The 21162-nt window shown below is 38.3% G+C and overlaps 1 protein-coding gene across 1 annotated transcript; it reads right to left on the bottom strand.

Annotated features, from left to right (window-relative positions):
- Positions 1-502: 502 nt before the first annotated feature.
- LOC135701459 (irregular chiasm C-roughest protein-like) lies at positions 503-21134 on the bottom strand. Its single transcript, XM_065222268.1, has 4 exons — positions 20880-21134; positions 12149-12240; positions 1220-1576; positions 503-1147 (listed from the first exon to the last, which is right to left on the bottom strand). Exons 2-4 carry the CDS (start codon positions 12186-12188, stop codon positions 1107-1109), a joined length of 438 nt encoding a protein of 145 aa, XP_065078340.1. The 5' UTR covers positions 12189-12240; positions 20880-21134; the 3' UTR covers positions 503-1106.
- Between the last annotated feature and the right edge of the window lie 28 nt (positions 21135-21162).

Genomic DNA, 21162 nt, shown 5'->3' with positions numbered 1-21162 from the left:
TAAGCTTCACGTATGAAGTGCAAAACACTTTGATTGAATTGAAAATCATTAATTTTTTTTGTGTTTTTCAGTGAATGTAATTCACATTCACTGAAAAACAATGGTGGGTTCTGTCCGCTCTAGTTCGTCATGCACAAGAGAAACAGATTTGAGTTATTGGAAACAGTTGTAGCTAATATCAAAACCATTAAATGCTTCATACATCTTTTTACGGAATTCTGTTGATGAAAAAATTTAGAGGCAATTGAATTTGAATGATTTTCCATGATATGGAAAATAAAGTTTTGCTTAACGGGTGCAATGGTTGTTATAAAAAAATAACACACAATAACAAACACACTTACTTACCTGTTGGCTCGATGGCAGTTCAAAAGTTTTCAACCGTAAAAGTGATTGTCCCTCTGAAAAGTGCAGAAACAATACCGTCAGCAACACAAAAGAAATAAAACACACAGTCACAGCTGAAGCTCATTATCGCTTTATTTGGAGGATCATTCGAACGCACAAAATTTAACCAATTATATTTCGGGAAATAATTACGCAGCTTCTTTCCGTCGTCCCCTCGGAAGCACATACCAACTGAACTCTACAATGTCCTATCAGTTTTTAATTACCGCATTTTTACCTACAGCTACTCGGAAAAGCATATTTAATTCATTTTGTTATGAGCATTTGCAGTGATTTAATGATATGTTTGTCTTTGCTTTCATTTCAACCTACACAGCAAAAAAATAAAAATTACCATCACATCAAAGAGGATGCACGTCAACCCCGTAGAAAATATAATGTCATGAAAGGAAAAATGAGCATTCCGGCAGCGAGATGGGATTGAACACATCAATGTCTATTTGCTTTTCATATTTTCCTGATTTCCGTTGGCTACGGTATTACATTCGTATTTAGGTGCGTGATGTTTTTGCTGTGTACCGTCGATAAATTGCAGGTTAAGCAGATAAAGCCGTCATCGGTGCCGCCATTGTTGGAGATTCATTTGCAGGACTTTATTCCGGTGGCAGTTACAAATAATGGAAATTGTTTAACAATTCCCCAAAGAAAATCCCATTCCCAGTATGCGCCCATCAACGGGAGCCGGAAAATTTAATTACTCAATTCCAATGGAGCATACTGCGGTGGGCTTTGAGTGAACCTGCAAATTGAAATATTTTACCCAAAATAAAAATTTATTTCAAAAAAATCCATTCCACCCTCATACACTTACCCAGGACGGTCAGCTTGGCCCCGGCCCGAATCGGTCGATTGTGTTTGGCCGGTCCCGCCTGACACTGGTAGCTGGCCGCGTCCTCCATCGAAGCGTTGGTGATCCTCAGGTTAAACACTCCGGTGCTGTGGTTCTGATTCAGCGAAAACCGCGGATAACCGATAATTTCGTTGCTGAATCCGAGAGCGAACCCATCCTTGGTCCACTGCACCCGCCCGGCAAGGTGTTCGATTTCGCAACGTAGCACCACTTCCTCCCCTTGGCGGGCTTCCACGTCGTTGGGGGTGATGCGAAATGCTTGCTGCTGTAGCTCACCGAGGACCCGCGATGTGGGTGGGGTGATGATGCACCAGAAAACTGCAAGAACATCGAGAAGGTTGGTGGTGGAAAGCAGCGGAGTTGTAATGATTGACTGCGGCGGTAGACGGAACATTGGAAAATTATCTGCAATCACCGGTCAGACGCGCGTGACGGGGAGGGGTAGACGTTGGCACAGAAATTGTGTTCAGTTGTTTTGTAATACCTTAAAGTCATCGTGTAAAATTATGGGAATTGAGCATATCTAATGAATTATCAAAAGAAAGATTGATAGACCTGACCCACAATGGTAAAACAGAATAATTCGCCATTAAACATGTAGGGAGATTTACGTATTCTCGTCGGTCTAAACAGTGTCTATACTTCTAAGGTCCACATTAATCCGGACACCTTCAAATCACTGTAACTTATGAAATATTGCACGTAGGCGTGAAACATTTCGCTGAGATAAAGCTGGGAGTCATTGCTGAAAAAGACTGTGATTGGTATTTACATTCCATGTTTAGTGTTCAAGATGGTGTCGAATGAAAAACACATGCGCGAGTGGATTTTGTACGGGAGCTTGCGAAAAAAGGATTTACCTAAATCCACTGTTCACGGTGTGCTCAAATCATTTTCGGAACATTTAACGGTCGAGAGGAAACCGAGAAGTGATAAAAACATTGGACGTGCTGATCCTGTTATGGACAGAAAGGTGAGGAGGATATTGAAGGAAACCCCGAATCTCTCTGTTCGAACGGTGCACAGTTGGCAAAATGAACAAAACCGCGACTAAATGGGATATCTCGGCTGCCAAACGGTTTTACATATTTTCAAAGAAAAAAAACTCTGCTGAATCGATTGGTGGTGGTCTCATTGGCCGGAGACTTTTGCGTACCGAGATAGAGGACCGGGATCAATCCGAGTTCCCGTTAAAGTAGGAAATGCCACTATCTATCGACATAATTTTACACTTTACTTAACGTATATTACTGAAAATTGATAGTACTAAGTACATATGGTGTAAAGACACCATATACGCCCCCAGGAAAACTCTGCTGGCCTAAAAGAGGATCCGGAACGACCGATAAAGTGGCCGCATTATAAAAAATGTCCTAGAACCTTGTGATTTTTTCTATGTTGTTCAGAATCAAGAGATCAAAGCGTATTTCATATGGAAACTATATTTTGGGGTATAGTGGCCATATTCTGGTTCTCCGGATAATCTGGATTGACCGAATACGTGGCCACATTATGAAAATGATCCTAGAACCTTGGGATTTGTTCTATGTTTGTTCAGAATCATGAGATCAAAGCGAATTTAATAAAGAATATCAATTTTGGTGTAAAATGGCCATATCCTGGTTCTCCGGATAATCTGGATTGACCGATGAAGTGGCCAATGGCATTAGCATGGTCCGATCCGACGCTATCGTATCTTACATACTACACCGTTCTAAAAAGTAGTGTAAATTTCTGTTCAGTATGATGCACATAAATGGAGCGTCACATATCATATAAGTTTACATTATATATCATGTAAAGTTCTGATACATTTCATGCAATGTAAGAAATATTGTATACAAACGCCCATATTTGTAAACAACATTGTTTACAAGTTGCTCGGTTGCGTGAAATGAAATTCAAGTTTACGTGAATGAATGTTTACATCACAATTAAAATTCAGAATTTTTATCTGTGTACAATGAAGGTTCGAAAGTAGCATTTGGTAGTAAGGATCGACCAATCGATTCAGCAGAGTTTTTCCTTTGAGAATATGTATAACATGTTGATTACAACCGTTTGGCAGCCGAGATATTCCATTTAGTCGCGGTTTTGTTCATTTTTGCCCACTGTGCGGTGGCTCGTAAAATAGGATTGTCACCTGGTTTTGTCCAAAAATCAAAACAGCGTTTGGGACTGAAGTCGTATAAAGTAAAAACAGTTCCAAATCGCAACGACAAACAGAACTTAACAGCAAAATCAATATATGACGAAGTTTTCATGCGTTCCCGTAGTTGACAAGTCAGGATTTGCATTACGTCGGTACAAAATGCGCTCGCGCACTTGTTTTTAATTCGTCGCCATCTTGAACACTAAACATGGAAGGTAAACACCAATCATAGCCTTTTTCATCATTGACTCCCAGCTATACCTCAGTGAAATTTTTCTAATCCACGCGCAATATTTCAAAAGTTACAGTGATTTGAAGGTTCCGGGATTAATGTGGATACAGACCTTAAACGTTAGGCACGCAAGGTAAAGAAGCTCAGGAATTCTGAGGAAATACCAGTTTAAAAAAAATTCGATCATTCCATTTTATTTTAGAGCTTCAGAGAAGCCTTCAGGAGAATTGCGAGAACTTCATGAAAGTTCCGAGAACAACAGAGAAGATCAGAGAGCAGTTCAATTAACATCAATTCAATTTCAGAAACTAAGGAAATTTCCGAAGGGTTGACGAAAGTTATCCATTCTACATTTCATTTAACGGATTTCAATCTTATTTGCTTCAAAAATTCGATTTTTGTGGATTTCTTCGATTCGTTAAGAATAATAATACGCGCTTGCTGCTATTGTCCGATTTAATCCGCGATTCATCGATAATTTTGAATGAGTCAGAATTATCTAACCGTTCTCTCATTTAAAATTTAGTGTGTATCACGGTATGACTGGCTGTCACTTTCTTTATTGCACTTCGGACCGCTCAGCTAGCCAGCCGCAGCTGATAATTTCAAAAAGTTGTGCGAGAATAACATTAACCCACTCAAATTCTACATTTCCCCAACCATCTACACCAGCAGCACACTCTAAAGCTCTTCGTATGAAGCTCCCAACCAACGAATTTCTTTCATAGGATCTAGACCTCCATTCCTCACTGAATACTTCCGAAATCCAGCCATCGGCCAAAAATCGTTTGCCTTCGCAACCACTTCCACCTTCGACTTGGAACACCTCAAAACCGTGACATTATTGTCTTGTCCTGCTTCCTTTTTTAACTGTTGAATTCGTCTCTATTGAAAACAAAAAATCCTTTGGTTTCTTCCCCCATACGACAGGGAGGCAATGTGAATGTTTCTCCATCAAACCGCTCAAACAGTGGGAGAATAAAAAAGACGACAAATTCACAATGTTTACATCACATCGGACCGCGCCGAGATGCTCTTTCACGGCGTTCTCAAATGCCGTAATCTGTCATGAGATAGTTAGAGATGTGATCCGATATTTTAGAGTTAAGATGGATAAAAACCGATACTATTAATTTTAGAGATTATATAGGATGCAGTGGATTTATTCAGACATGAATTAATTTACCAAACTAAAGATTATTTTTTCACAAAATATGAATAAATCTGGGAGTTTCATCCCCCTCGAAAATTTCTGAAAACTTTAGCTTATTGGAATATTTGAAAATTGCGGAATCTTCGAGTAAGTTCCATAAACATCGGGAAAATGCGAGGACATTTTAACGGAAGTTCCGATAACTTCATGGTAGTTTCGAGAACTTTAGACAAACTGTGGGTACTTCAGATTTTTTAAAAGATGTTTTGAGATATTCACGGAAGTCAAAGGAAATTCACAGAAGGTTAGAAGATTTTGACAAAGAACTTCAGAGCACTTGCATAAAGTTCAGGAAAATTTAAAAAATATCAAGAAATTTCAAGCAATCATGGCAAACTCCGGAAATTTCAAGAATTTTCCGAAAGTTTCTAGAAAATGAAGGGCTACCAGGGAAATTCCATTGATATCAGGACAATTGCCGGAACAAAAAGGAAGTTTTAAGATCTTATTGACAATTTAGGGAACTTCAGGAAGGCACCAAAAACTTCAGGACAGGTCTTAGAACCCAACAATCAATTCAAGCTGCAGATCTGCCTTATGCAACTAAAAACAGGCTTATTCAGCTTTTAGCCTACTCAATTGTATTTTAGCAAGTTTAGCAAAGATTAAAGTTTTTAAAAAATGATCCATGAGCATCAACTATAAGAAAAATTTCGGGAGCTGTAGAGAAGATCAAAGAACTTCAAGACAGTTCAATTAGCTTCAGGCGGGAACTTTTAACAAGTTCTGAGAAATTTAGGAAATAATAGAGAACTTTAGGATAGCATGGAAAAAATTAGGGCCGCTCCAGTAGCTTCAGGGAAGCATCGATATCGTCAGGAAAAATAGGTCTAGACTTTCGGGAATGTTTAAAGATCTTGAGGAATGAATTCTGATTGTTTAAGAGCAGTTCTATGAACTTTGGAGAAATAAGTGGAAATTTTAAAACTGCATTTATTATTTTGTTTTAACTTCAGGATAATAATGGTAACTTTATAGAAGTCCCGGGAATCTAATAGTACGTTCAGACTACAGAGTTATAACATGTTATAGCGCTATCTTGATGGTGGTTTCTGTGTTGCAATTATTTGACAACCGTTATAACTTGTTATAACTCTTCAGTCTGCACAGCGTTTTAGGGAAATTCATAGAACTCTTGTGAAGTTTATTACATTTTAAGAAAATTTGCGGACCTTCGAAGAAGCTCGTAGAACTCCAGAAAAGCTTAGGAAATTATAGGAAAACTCTGAGCTCTTCAGGAAAGTTCCAAAAACTTTGGGATAGTTGCAAAGCTCCAGAAAAGTTCAATGTCATCAGTATTAGAGATGTACAATTCAGTTAAATTTTGCAGAGCGGATCGGAGCTGCTCAGCTCACCAAAAAGAACCGATTCTTTAGAACAGCTCATCAGCTCAGATTGATTTCACTATTATTTTCAAATACTTTTTTTAAAGTGAGAATTATACAAATTTACAGTTTTAGGCTGGTTTATTAAGTTAATATGTAGTTTCTCTTGTATTTGTATTTCTTATAACAGTAGTAAGGTAGATAGAGTTAGTAAAGAATAATCAAAAGTCACGACAAATGGATCAATTTAAACATTGCTGTTGAGAAAAAGGATTTGTTCAATATGCTGTGCCGAGTCAGGATCAGGGTTGGCATGCTCATTTTTTCTCACAAATTGCTCATTAGTTAATAACTCAGCGCTCACTTAAAGCAATATGATTTTTCTAGAAACAACTGATAGTAAAGAGTTTAAGGTTGCTATAGGTACGCAAAACACAGTAGGTCTGTATTTAGGCGAATAACTGTTCTCATTTTTGCATCACAAAAACGAAAAGAGACATAATCGTTGCTCATTTCGGACTTTCAATGGCCAAGTACATTGGTGTAAAATGAAATCTTGTGATTTGCTTTCTCTATGCATGTCTACGCCGAACTCTGATCCAACTCTATCAATTACTTAAAGGCAAACCATGTTTCATCAACTGAGTGAAAAGTTATTAACAAAAGAGCAATTTGTGTAAAAAAATGAGCATGCCAACCCTGATCAGGATTACAGAAAATGATCATAATTGAAGTTCCGTAAACTTCAAGGCAGTTTCAAGTATGGTGGGAGCTTCAGTTCAATCATTGCAGTTCTTTTTTATCAGAAAGATAGGAAGAAGTTTTAAGAAGATCCCAGTATTCGGGAAGTCCAGGGAACTTCAGAGCAGCTTAGAAATCGACAGAAAAATTTCAGAAATTCCAAAGAAGTTCAGAGAGCTCAAAGGAAAAACAGTATCAGGATCGTAAGAACTGCAGATAAATTTCGAGAACATCAGGGAAGATCAAAGAACCTTCACAGCCAGTGTTGAGAAAATATCAAAAAATCAAATCTCAATAGTTCCGATGATCACGCTTGATTTTCGTGGAAAAACATCAATAAGCAAACAACACCGGATGATATTACAAGCTGTGATATCGTTGCTCCAAATATCAAGCTACGATTATCAAGTGTGGTGAGTTCGAAATTCAAGATTTTTGCATTACACCCGAACGCGACCAGAAACTTCCATCACTGCTGGCAGCAGTAGATTCGTGAAGAATAAAGAGAGATAGCAAACTTTTCTATCTCTTTCTTAAAAATCGATGTACAACGTAATCAATCTTGCGTCCAGTCTACCTTCATATGCTATTTCAAGAGAAACTATTCAACTCGACGTATCTGATTATGTAAACAATCACTTTAAGGGGGGAGTACACTTTGATTTTTCAAAAAAAAAAATGCATTTTTTTTGGCTTAAAATGTTTCTTGGGATGTATACTTTAATTAAGAAAAGACTCCAAGTCCGCCAGAATATTCCTTACCGCTTTACGAAGCGATTTCCTAAAACATATACCGGCGCGCTGAGAGAGCATGTTTATCTTTAAACGCGTTTATCTCGAAACGGGGTTTTTCAAACTGGCGTGGGAAATAACTCTAACCAGTTATTATCAAATTTGGATATCGCCTAGGTTTTCTTGTTCAGAATTAAATTCTGCTTAGAAATACGTATCCACATTTTCGGTTTTGTCAAAAATGGATTTTTAATTCACGATTTTGTAAGCATTTTTAGGGTGAAAAAATGGACTTTTTTTTTCCTAAGCCCACAACTTTTGAAAAAAATAATTTTAAAAATCGGAATACGTATTTCTAACCCAAATTTCATTTCTAATCAGGATTTTTGTTCGATTTATGTTCCAGGATCACATGGAAAGGAGTATTCTCCCACGCCGTTTTCCGACTTCCGTGCGAGGACGCCCGCGCGACCTGGTGCACTGGGCACGGGGAGACGCCAATCGAGTTCAAAAAAAATACAAATTGTAGTTCGAAGGATGACTAATAACATATTTGCCCTCCCTGAGTGTTTTATTGCTTAAAAAAATTAACGAAAATGCCTTACTTTTTGGACGTTCAAAGTGTACTACCCCCTTAATTAACGATTTGTGGCAACTGCTATAGCTCACTCACAGAAACTAACAACACCAGCTAGCAGGGAAAAGATTCCCCTTTCTGATGATGGTGTTTGTTTGCAAAAGCAGATACGTCGATTTTCATAGTTACGCTTGATTTCACACGTGATAAGTAGTCTCGCAGAATCAAAGGAGCTTGTAAAATCAATATCAAGGATGATACTCGGCATGATATTTTGTTCCAATAAAGGGTGTCCCACATCAAATTGCATCACAGAAAAAACGCTGTAGAAAATAACCTAGCTGACCGATCCTTTTCAAACTTTGAGACAATAATATATAACCCATTTGTAAGCTTTTGGCATATTTATTTCACTCAACTTTAATACCATAACCATACGCTCGCACCTTGCGCTTAACGGTTCTTTACAACATCTGGCTGCAGATTCTTCTGTACGGAAACCCACTTTTTCTTCATGTCTTCCTCAGATTTGACCTCTTTGGGATGCTCCCGTCGTGCCTGCTTCATAGTATTTTTCGATGGGCCTTAGTTCCGGTGCGTTGAGGGGGTTCATGTCCTTGGGAAGGAAAGTGACCAATCCAGGACAATATTTGAATAGTGGCACGAAGCTAGATCCGGCCAGAAGATCGTAGGGGCCTCGTGTTGCTTCAACAGAAGAAGCAGACGCTTCTGTAGACACTCCTTGAGGTAGATCTCTACGCTTACAGTCCCGGTAGTCACGAACGGCGCACTCCGTTTGCCACATGAGCAGATCGCTTGCCAAATCATGTATTTCTTGGCAATCTTTGAAAGTTTCTGCTTCCTTACTTTCTCCGGAACATCAAACTTGTGCTGAAGAACAGTAGCCTCGGAAGCTACCAGAAGTCCGCCTTGACGTAAGTCTCATCATCCATTATGAGACAATGAGGCTTCGTCAGCATCTGGGTGTACAGTTTCCGGGCCCGTGACTTTCCCACCGTATTTTACCGTTCGTCACGATTTGGAGCCTTCTGCACTTTGTACGTTTGCAGTCCCTCCCATCCCTTGGCTCTCTGAACGAAAGACTTGGACAGATTCAACTTTTTGGCCACATCCCTGACCGAAGCATTGGGATTCCGCTTGAACGCTTTCACGACACGCTTGTGACCCTGATCACTAATAGAACATTCATTTTGACCGCATTTCTCATTCCGTTCGATGCTCAGAGTTTCGTAGTAGCGTTTAATCACACGACTCACCGTTGACTGCGCGATTCCGAGTTGTTTTCCGATGTCCCGATGATAGAGTTGAGGATTTTCCAGGGGCTTGCGCAAAATCAATTCACGACGTTCCTTTTTGGGTGACGCCATTTTTTGCAACTTTCGAAAAACTGACAGCGATAAAAATATAGTGTAAACAATACACTCTAAACTACTCCTACCCAAAATTTCAAGATAAAATACCCAATGGGTAATTTTCTACAGCGTTTTTTCCGTGATGCAATTTTATGTTGTACACGCTTTATCACGCGTGATATTGAGAATGTATGAGAGCAAAAAAATGTGTTTTTGCAAATAATTATGCCAGCCCTGCAGAAGTTTTGATATTTTCCGGTAAGTTGTAAATATTTCAAGAAGTTTCGAAACATCCACAAAAATTGCCGGTACTCCATGAACATTTAGAAAAATGAGGAAGCTTCTGAGAAGATCTAAGAACATCAAGGCAGTCCCATTAACTTTAGGGAAACTGTGCGAACTGTTAAGAAATACTGAGGACTTTAAGGAAGTTCAATGATCTTCTAGAACTGCCCTGTATAAGACGCTAGAAAATTTTAAGAAAGTTTAGACTCTAGAGGAGGCAATTATACTATATTAACAATATAGTTCACTCTTCTATTTTCCATACATCACTCAAGAGACAGAAACTTCTTGTTCGACACACCACCTAATGTCATAAAAGTCGAGGGGTAAGTGAGTTGCAATTATTACACATGAAAAATTATTTTTTTTTACATTAATTACAATCAGACAAAAATTTTGTGCACATTGCTTAGGCCTGTAGATACATATGGGAACATGAAAATAATTGTACAAACAAGTTTTTTTTTAAATCTCAGTTCTAGCTTTGAAGCGTCCTTCGTAATGTTTATAGAATACATTAGCTGCCTTTTCTGACGCGCTTTTTTATCTAGTTCGTTTATTTGTAAGGCTCAATCACATTAGCTTTACGAAGCCGATAATTCATTTTTCATCGTTTGTAGCTAAATTCACTTAATTATATATCTAGTATGAATTAGACCGAATACTCGCGGCTTACCCGAGGTTAGGGGGTGCATTGTCGGTTATAGATTCAAAGTCGTCTTGTGTTTGACTGAGTGTGGTGACCAGTGGGCGACGATGATACTCATCTAGACGGAATTATATTGTTAATACAGTATATTTGGAGGAGAATTTGACAACCTTAGGAATTCCTTTTATATTCCTCCTTGTAGTCAATATGCCCGCCAAACATCTTATTTCAGAATTCTAATGTGATTTGATGGGTAACGAGGTCAAAACAAAGACAATTAACCATTTATTAAAATAGTATCAATACCTTCGCTATTGTAAAACTACAAAATAGCCCCCGCTAAATTCCTCCATCCAGATTAAAAATCCAAAATTTGTGCCAAAATCCGCATTCCAAACGCCAGCTTGCAGCAACAGTCTCGCCGATAAATCGTACCACTAGCTCCTGATAAATCTTTCCTTCAATTAATTTTAAATCAATTAAGTGCAATGATCTCCCGCCCGACCCGACGTTCACCGTTTGGAAAATGTTAGCGGCGTTCGTAACAATGAGTAAGTGAATGAGTGAATGAGCAGCAGCAGAACAAAAACGTACTCATCCTGCCACCGCCCGGGTGCAATCATGATATGTGAACTCATCCAACAACGGTGCCACCCACTCCACCGATCAACGTCATCGTCAGGGCGAAGAAAAGCTACTTCTTCCTTGCACTAGTAGCAGTAACGTGTAGGATGAAAATTGGCTGATTGTACTCTTTATGGTTTCCCATCGCATCGCCCTAGCACACACACAAAAAACGCGCATTTGGCTGATACCCGCGAGGCGTCGTCGAATCGGTGAGAAGACGTGGTTGGAGGATTCTTTTTGTTTTATCCTGGAACGTTTGCCCAATGAATTAATTGCCAGCATCCTTTTTTGCCAGCAGAGATCTCCAAACCGCATTCTGGGAAACTAAAGGGAGGGCATGGAATGATGGTGTTTACTTTTCTTCAGAGCGTTAGCTTCCATTACGTAAGTCCCGGTTCTCGGACAGAACGGAAAGGTCATTCAACATTGGCTAGGTACTAGGTAGGTACTAAACCACAGCTGCTTGAGTAACAGTAAAGCAGAGAGTGAGAACAAATGGTCGAGATAATACTGAAAATTGTAATTTATGGTTCAATCTGTGCCGGGGATGGTCACGGAACACCCTTTTCGGAGGCATGGGGAGAGGGGAGTTTTTACATCGTGTCCAGCGAATCGCGCCGGCCGCCGTCGTATGTCTAGCTCGAAGAATGGATCCTTAACAAAAGCCACTCTCCTGGTGCGGGTTTCCGAAAAGGGATTGCGATATTTGGGGCACGGTATTGTGCCCCTTCAGGCAGTCGGCTTCCTCCTGGCAGCAACCTTCCTGTCCTTCACCGTGTGGTGGTTAATTAAGATTTAATGATTGCAAAGGACAGTGGCTGATTTTTGCTCTCCAGATGACGACGGACGGCGATGCTTTTTGCACGTGTTGCGTGGGATTTGCAGAGATTAAATGATGATCGTGTTTTACGACGACGCAAGCTCATTATCTTTATTGCTTTGACCGGGCAAATATTGAACAAAAGGATAATGGTGTTTGCTTACCAAGGAAAGCTGCTAACCGATTGGCAATTTGGGACTCCATTCGTGGACGATTGTTGCAATGATGCACGCAGTCAGTAGTGGTGAGGAGGATGCTGTGTGGGAATACATGAATACATAGTTTGTTAGGGCTGCAGGAATTTGATAAAATTGTAATATTATTATTTAATTAATGGTATTAGATCTGGTAAACCATGCTTAGAACGTAAAAGGAATCGACATGTGGTTTTAGATAGAGAAAATCTAAATGCATTTCCACACATTTGGCCATCGCGAATACGTAAGAGATTATGAACTGAGTATGGAACTGCCAAGCTGAATGGTTTCATCATTCTAATTAAACCTTATCAGTCATGTGTCTGACGGTGTACCCGCGTTCCCCTGCTCCGAGTTCGGATAACACGTTGTACACTGAGAATTAAATTTAGTTTATATAACGAAATCGTTCGTTTGTTTCATGAATACATTCGTTGTTATCTGTTTCGTTTAAATTCACAAAATAGTTTGATTCGTAACATTCGTGTATTTTACGAAGCGTTATCTCATTCGTTACGAATGTTTCATAAAACATATACGAATTATTCGTGTGTAAAAGCCCATGGATTTCAAATAGTACGAAACATTCGTAGGCCCATAACAAAACATATACAATGTGCAGAATAGAATACGAAGGCACACGAAACATTTGTAGGTAAATAAAATTGTCTTTTTAGGAAATCAATAAAACTTTATTGAATATCTTCATCACTTTGATCGAGTTCATTTTCAACTAGGAAGATAATGCAAAACAAAGATGGCGTGAATAAACCTTGCTTCTGGCCCATGGCACGTTCCAGGAATTTGATAGTGTTTCTAATCCTATGAGAATGATGTAGCCGGTGCCCGGACCGTCTTCAAGTGCGCCATCATTTCGATTCAAAATCCATCGCACCTTCGCAGGGACAATTGAACTCCATATAGTAGTTGGAAATCACGTAAACGTTTTGTTTCGTCTGGGAAACGATCTTCAGGCTAGGCAACGTCGGAGAAACAGAAGAGAAAATTAGTTTCAACAGGAATCACAAAAAGATGGGTAAATTACTCACCCCATCTAGGATTTCATAGACCCTAGAGGACCACATCCGTCCGTCATGTTGTCCGCCCTCAGAAAAAAACAAAATTGCCAGTTTGAATCCTCTTTGAGCTTTTTATTACACTGCAAGTGCTGTGTATGTAGATGATGCTTGATGTTCGTACGAAATACCGTTCTTGTATTGTACGAATCATGCATAATGTTGGTATTGAACCTAGTGACATGGTATACGAATGTTTCACACAATTAACGAAAAATTTGTTTCATCAACGAAATCAGTTTTTACGAACTTAATGTGAATAAATTAACGAAAATATATTTTCAGTGTAGTAAAAAGCAAAAAATCAGCCACGCACGTATTCGCCCACCACTCAGAAAAAATATTGTCATTGAGTATTGTCAATAATATTGAATTCATCATTTCCCTTAATTTTCCCCTTTTGTTTACCTTTAAATCCTGAGCATCTTTTATCAGCATAGTTGTTATTTATCTCGGAATAGGAGCAGCCCTGTATTGATGACCTAGCAAAAATATTGTTGTAATGATTGACGTGAAAATGTAGGCGGAAATATAGCCGAAACTTCTGTCACGTGGTGTACACAGGTTTAAATATTTTGGAAATTTGATAGAGAAATAAAATCAAACAAACGCATTCCCTGCAATGTTGAGTAAGACGAAACAACATATGCTACACCCAATGAAACTTTTCTCGAAATTCCCCGGGAAGTTTCTTATGACTTCACACGTACGATCAGACCGACTCAAAATCGAGTCGAGGCAACTCAATTTCGTCAAAAGTGGGTTTACTCAAAACCCAACAAACAATTTAAGCTTAATAATGGCTGAATAATTCATCTTTTAGCTGATGACGCATATTTTTGCCTGAATAAGCTCTTATTCAGCATGCAATGTTTGTTGAGAAGTGAGTTGCATTTTCCGGGCAGAAGCCCTGTAAACCAGGAAAAATTTCTCCAATACATATGAGGAAAATAGAAGTATGCTAATAGACAGCCTCTATCTATTTTCCATATGCAGGTCGGACTCGATTATCCGGAGTATCGAATTTTTTTTATCACTCCGGATAATCGAAATTAAAACTTATCACTCGCGATGCCACCAATTTCTGGTCCGGACAACGCAGATTGCGACATCTCCTCTGATGCTTGCAAACATGTTGAATCGCGTTTTCTTTCTCTATTCTAAAACTTACCGGAAAACGATCAAACTACCAATCACACACGTATAAACGTCCGGGAGGCAGAGCGCCAGCGCTAATCCGGCAATTGCAGCCGAAAACTATGAACGCGAGCGCACGCACAAAACAGAGAACAAACTTAAAACACAACCGTATCCAAAGGCGTTCGAAACTGCACTTCCTTCGCTGTTTATGACAAGTATAGCTCAAAATTAAACGAAGGGAGATTTTACGCGATAGTCAAATTAAGAAAAAAAAATTCTGTGTGGTATTTCCGTCCCTTATAGGGTAAATTATGGCTTCGGCACCCATTGACCGTTTTCGGCAACCGAAATTGAAACGTTAATTTCACTGTATTTTCCCATCAAAACTCTTCGCTGCATGTATTAATCCGATTCCTTACCTTTTCAGCTTCAATCTGATTACATTTTTACGACTGTGCAATCCTGTTCTGCCATATTTTTCTTTAAATGAAATATACACACTACAAAATACGGCTGATTTCGAGTTGCCGATATTAGAACAGCTGATTAACACGCAGTTCAAATGGAAAGGGTGCCGAAGAAAAAGAGACTGCCGACAATAGTCACACTCACCTGAGAAGTTTGGAGCGTTGTAAAAACATGTTCAACCCGTTTTCATCAATTCTGTCGATTGGAATTGGTAGAACAGCAAGCAGCAGATAAATGTCAACAAACAAATCTGTCATGTATGTGTGTGACGCTGATAAATCGCTAATAGAAGTTCGGACGCTGCTTAGATTGACGAGAATACGTAAATTCCCCTAGTTAAATTGTAGAAGAAGCGTGAAAAATTATGCTAAACTTCAGAGATCCCCATCGTAATACACCATTATGTACAACAAAAATTGTGTTGTCGCCTTCGCACAACACTGGATCCCCAATCAAATAAAAAATAAATCTCCATTGAACCTCCAACATCAAATCGTCCGATGCAGCCACATTAAGAAGAAACGACCGAAGGAGGACTCCATTTATGACATTTTGTGACAGTTTTTTTAGAGCTCGGAAAAGTTTATCATCACAGTCAAGCAACACAGATTTGGTTAAATCATTCAATTATTATCTATAAATTAGGAATTTGGTTATCATTGGAGGCATTCAGTGAGTTTTTCCACTACATTATATTATATAAACCTTTAATTACACCACGTATTATTGTTACATCAACTCTAGTATAATTTGGAGTGTTTGGCACGGTATGTTCACAATATGTCATGTAAATTTAAGCACGATTTCGCATAAACCAGTAGTGTTGCATATACAAGCTTGTAAAAAATTTCGTTGGTTTTGTCGACAAATTTTTATATAGGAGAAATGGCTCTAATGTTGGCCCATGGATCTAAGATTGGGCCCATCACTAAAAATCTGCTAATTATCATCTTTTTTTCTAGATGAACGCGTGATTGGGATGGTACTAATGGATATTTTTGGTCGCTTTAGAAAATTTAGTCGATTGCTTAATTTATGTATGGTCCCAAATAAGGGGTATTTAGGCCGACATTTCATCCATTTCCTCTATTTATTTAAACTCGAATCATTTCTCAGAATCATCTTTGCGGCAAATGCAACGCAGTAGACCTTACCGATTTGAAGTTTCTGTCGAATTTAAGATATGCTGCAAACATCAATGTTGACAAGAAAAATGATAAGGCGTTATTTAACCTAATTATTTTAAAGGATGCTTTCTCTTACTGGCGCGTTTGTATTAGATTTCAAATTTCCATGATTTTTTCCCAAACATTCTGCGGATGTTAATTATAGACAAGTGGTGCAAGTTTCTGAGAGGCCCTTCGAGGTACTTTTTTGTACGAACTAATTAGGGTTTTTGATCTAATTTCCGTCCTACTAAGCACAACCCGCGCTTTACCTCTATTTTCTGAACGAGTTTAAACAAAAAATGGAATATTTCTATCAAAAATGACTTGCAAATTTATTCACCTTTCCATACGTACCGTTGGATTTGATAAAGAGTCACAAATTGTTGAGATATTGTCTAAAATCTAACACTGCTTCTTGATTCTAAATTCGTTCTACGAGTTTCAATTCCGTCCGAACGCATTGAACGCCATTAGATTTTCTTCGTCCTACGGATAAACGTAGAAAAAGGGGATTCGCTAGGAGCGCTTCTTTTGTTTTGAGAACAATGAGCGTAAATATTCATACAATGCGCTCTAACAGGATTTATGTTGTAGCTAATGAACTAACGCATCGGAACAAACCTATTATTGATTTGTGCACGGTGAAATCATTGATATTATTGATCTTTTCTGATCGATAGAAAGGAAATGGGCGATTACGACGAAGTAGCGCTCTAATTTCTTTTTCCTTCAAATGCAAGCAGATCCAAGATCTGTTGAGAAACAACCGAGATCTGGCCTTTTCATTGAAATCGGTTTCGGTAAAGTGACCCGTATTGTTAATCTTTTGGGTCACGTTACGTCAATATGGGTAACAATCCTCATGATTTTTCAGCGCGATATCTTCAGAATCGTTTTCAGCATCACAAGTTGCGATGACCATCGATGGTACATGACCGGAGCCATTTCAATATGTGTGTCAAATTTCAAGATTTTGCAAGTCAATGCCAATGGAGCAGGTTCTAGATGCCCCGGGGATGTGGCCAATTTGAGACATATTATTATGGGTGTTACAAGATTTTGCAAGCCAATGCCATGGTAGCTTTTTCAAGTCCATAGCATGCCCCGGTTTCCTTGGGTGTCAAACTTCAAGATTTTTCAAACCATCGCACATGGTAGATTTCCACAGCTTGATGCAACTGCACAATGGATCATAATGGGAATTTGGCTGGAAAGATGCATTTAGAGCCTGAAATTGAAACATTAAGTGAAAATTCTTCAAAATATATATCGTCAAGCGTATTTTGCATGCACACTACCACCCTCTATCATGCACATTCCGAAACATTGTTTAGCAACCGTAGCATCCCTCGTTCATGTTATTTTATCACTAGTTGCTTTTCCCTCGTTCTGTCAACGCGTCAGCTGTGTTGAATAATAACACGGCGAATGAGAACGACCCAAATTTGAGTTTAGTTCACTCATAATCGCCAAAAGTGCAGGAACTCAGCGATGAGTAAATTTGCCTCATGTTTTCCCAGGTTTTTCCAGGATTTTCCAGGGAAAAATTCCCGAATTTGAGAAAAGTAAAGATTGGATTCACTCAGTCTATTGGTACTACTCCGAGACTGAATAAAATTTTCGTCAATTTCCTCATTTTCCGGCAGATTTTTTAGGTTTTCCACAGGAAACCTTGAGACAAATTTTACTCATCGCTGAGTTCCTGCACTTTTGGCGATTATGAGTGAACTAAACTCAAATTTGAGGTGTTCTCATTCGCCGTGAACAAAACAGATGAAAGTCAGTGATGTCGGTTCTCCGAAATTTTCCGTAGATCTTTTGAATTGATTGAATTTTGCAAAAATACGGATCCGTAAGAGAAAATCACAGAAGCTCAGTCTTTTTTAGGGATTTGTTTTGATTGTAAAGTGTGTTTTTTTTTTGCTGGAAACAAGTTTTTAAACGTGGTAATGCATCACTTATGACTGCCCTTTCTACCACCGCACAGTGGTTGAAATCGGCATTTTCGTGCGATTAATTAATAGCTCCTTTATCATGAAATTAAGAGATATGGTGTATTGAGAGAAGTGTTTCAATATGTTACTGCGCTTCTTTTGGTGTTTTTAGTTAAAAGATTAATCCCCCTAAAAGTGAAATCGAAAATATATTTTTTTCAACTATTCAAGATACAGGGTTGGTGTCTTGGACAAAGTTGTAGAAAATTTCTTTACAAAGAACTTTGCTCAAGACGCTTAATTAATATCTTTTTTACTTTTCAAGATATGTGACGTTTATTGCCGACGGTCCCTCAAAAATGGTTTTCTCATCATAACTTTTTCGTCTACATTTTTACGGCTTTGCCATGTTCTAGTAAGTTGTAGATAATAACAAAATACACAATATTGTAGAACACCGCATTGCAGTAAGTTATTGATGTTTTTGAAGATCTTTAGACCATAATTTATGAACTTGTAACTTAGCAGGGGGCAAAAAGGGGCAAATACCTATGGTGCATGTGAAACTTTAAGAAATTTACTTCAAAATGATAGCAAACATCTGTGAATGTAAGCGATTGTTGGTAAACTATGATTTAAACAAAATAGTGAAAGCCGTACCTAAATGTGCATGCTATTTCATCAGAATTGCCGCACCTTGTGTTAGAGATATCTTATATACATTATAATACTACTGTTGAAATCAAGTAGGCCATGACCCAAGACTTCAATCATTTTTCTGAGTCCCTTAGCAACCATCGACAAGTGAAGTAAAATAACATTATTAAATCTTAATTATTTGTTAGTGGTTTGAAAGCTCTATTGTGTAAACGAATCAAGGTATCAGTGCCCAGTTTTCAACTGTATAAATGGCCTCCATCGGTATGTAAAATATCTTAATTTGAAATTTGACTGCCTATGTTTTGGAATTTATGTCAAGAACTATTTTTTAAATCATTCTTAAATTCCAGTTGAATACGATAAACAACATCTATTTTCAGCATGGAGAGCAGCAGGAAGGAGTTCGGCGATAAAAAATCGCAGCATATTCAAAGAGGTCCTGAAAGCCTATTCGATTGATTCAGACATTATGCCGGAAGTTGCTGTGGAGGTAGAAAAGTATACCAAGACTATTTGTGATATTTTTCAAAGGCTTTGGATAAAACATAATCGCACAGCTGACAGGGTGCTGCTCCACCATTTTGAGAATTTCAAAATACCGTTCAAACTTCCAGCAAACATCCTCAATATGCTTCCTTCGTCATCATCGAGCATCCCGGCTGGGCGTAAGCCAATGCTATTCGAAAAGTGTAGTGACACGACTAAAATAAACAGCATCCATTCGTGAGAACCATCAAGCAGAAGAGCTTGTATTTGCAACGCAGATGAAGCTACGCGAGTCAGGTCATAAACATGCTGCTGATATTCTCAAAGAGGCTGCGCAGACTACTCCGTCGCGGGCAAACAAAATTGCTAAATCGTGGAAAAGATCATCGAACAATCCATTGTTCGAGTGTAACGATGCTGAAGCTTTAGCATTATTTTTTGATGCAAAGCTGTCTAAATCGCAGTACCGTACAACGGGGTAAAATTGATAGTTTTTTAAAGTATATTCTAAATATTTTTTAGAGCAATTAATGTTTTTTAAATTTTATGTTTTAAAACAAGTACTGAGGATCCAGGAGTTAATTCGTTAGTAATTTGTTTAACGGAAATTAAAGCATATGCATTTTTTGTTAAGTTGTTTGACCGAACATCAGTATTTTGATGTGGGGTTACTTTGCTAATGCTCGATGAATGTAGAAAAAAATCATGAAACTCAAACTTTTCAGTTCTGTAAATATGAAACTTTGAATGAGTATATAATCAGGAAACATCATAGTCAATAAGAATACAACATTGAATTTGTGATGGCTATATCGGAAATACATTTAATAAATGATGTGCTTTTTCAAACAGGATACGAAAATGGTTTTTCAATCTGTTTGTAAAATATGTAACACATACTTTATAAAAACTATATACGATATCAACGGAAATACCCTAAGCTACAATATGGAAACAATATTTCTAATTTAGAGAAAGCGCAGCGAGTAAATTTAATCTTTACATTATACTATCAAAGTTACCCGCATTATCGAAGATACCCCGTTTTACGGTACGTTAGAATTCAGACTAGAAGCGAAAAAAAGCTGTTATCCGGATGAAAACTATATAAACGGTATGAAAAAATCATGTAAGTATTTCTGTAACTGCGTAGTACTAGAATTTGAAGTAGAACGGGGTACGTTAATCGATTTGCTTGGGATCAATAGGCTAGTCAAGTAGTGAGCCAATTTTAAATCGTTAGTTTCCAACCGGTGGTAGTATGATGTGACCATTCTGAGTAAAACTACTCAGTTTTGTAACCCATGTTTTCGGAAAGATTGATTCTCTTAAATAATTTAAATGAATAGTAGTGCTGACATTACTGGCTGTCCCACATTATCAACTCAAGCAAGACAATATGAACATCCTCAAACCAGAAAAGAGTATTTCTACCCTAAAACGATCAGCTGGAGATAAAGCACGTGTATCATCTTATGTTCCGAGAGAAGCTCGTGAATTTATGCTCTTTAATCTCCGAACACCAGACACCAGAGACAATTGATAATAGCAGCAGCATTTATTATTCAAGTAAATAAATCACGTCATGATATGGAATCAGCCCTATCCATCACCGTTTGCATTCTAATCACTGTTCTGCTACGAAAAGTGAAGCAATTTTGAGCTAATTATCACCACGATTCCAAACACACCAGAACAAAAGGCCAAACAACCACACATGATGCAACTAGAACTATTTTGATAGAATAATCTGTAGCATGATTACCTTCAATGACATATGCTGATCACTCAGTTGTTTCAATTCCAAAACTGTTCATCGAATCGAAATTTTCACCAGCACATTAAGACGAAACTCATTTAATTGTAAATATTTAATAGTCACAGCACACGATACTCTACCTGCCAACAGAAAAACTGAACCTTTCAGAATCTTTCGGTCACACACAAAAATTGACAGTAGTGATGCAAACAAATTTTCTCTCCCGCTGCTGGAACGCATGCGTTCCAAATGTCATTCCGAGTTGGGCGGGAAATCCTCCCCCATGCAG

This window comes from Ochlerotatus camptorhynchus, unplaced genomic scaffold, assembly GCF_037179485.1.
Source record: "Ochlerotatus camptorhynchus isolate MF236.1 unplaced genomic scaffold, CSIRO-AGI_Acam_v1.1 ptg000162l, whole genome shotgun sequence".
Taxonomy (NCBI): Eukaryota; Metazoa; Arthropoda; class Insecta; order Diptera; family Culicidae; genus Ochlerotatus; species Ochlerotatus camptorhynchus.
Note: the sequence above shows the minus strand (reverse complement) of the source record. Positions and strands in the feature narration are given on the sequence as shown.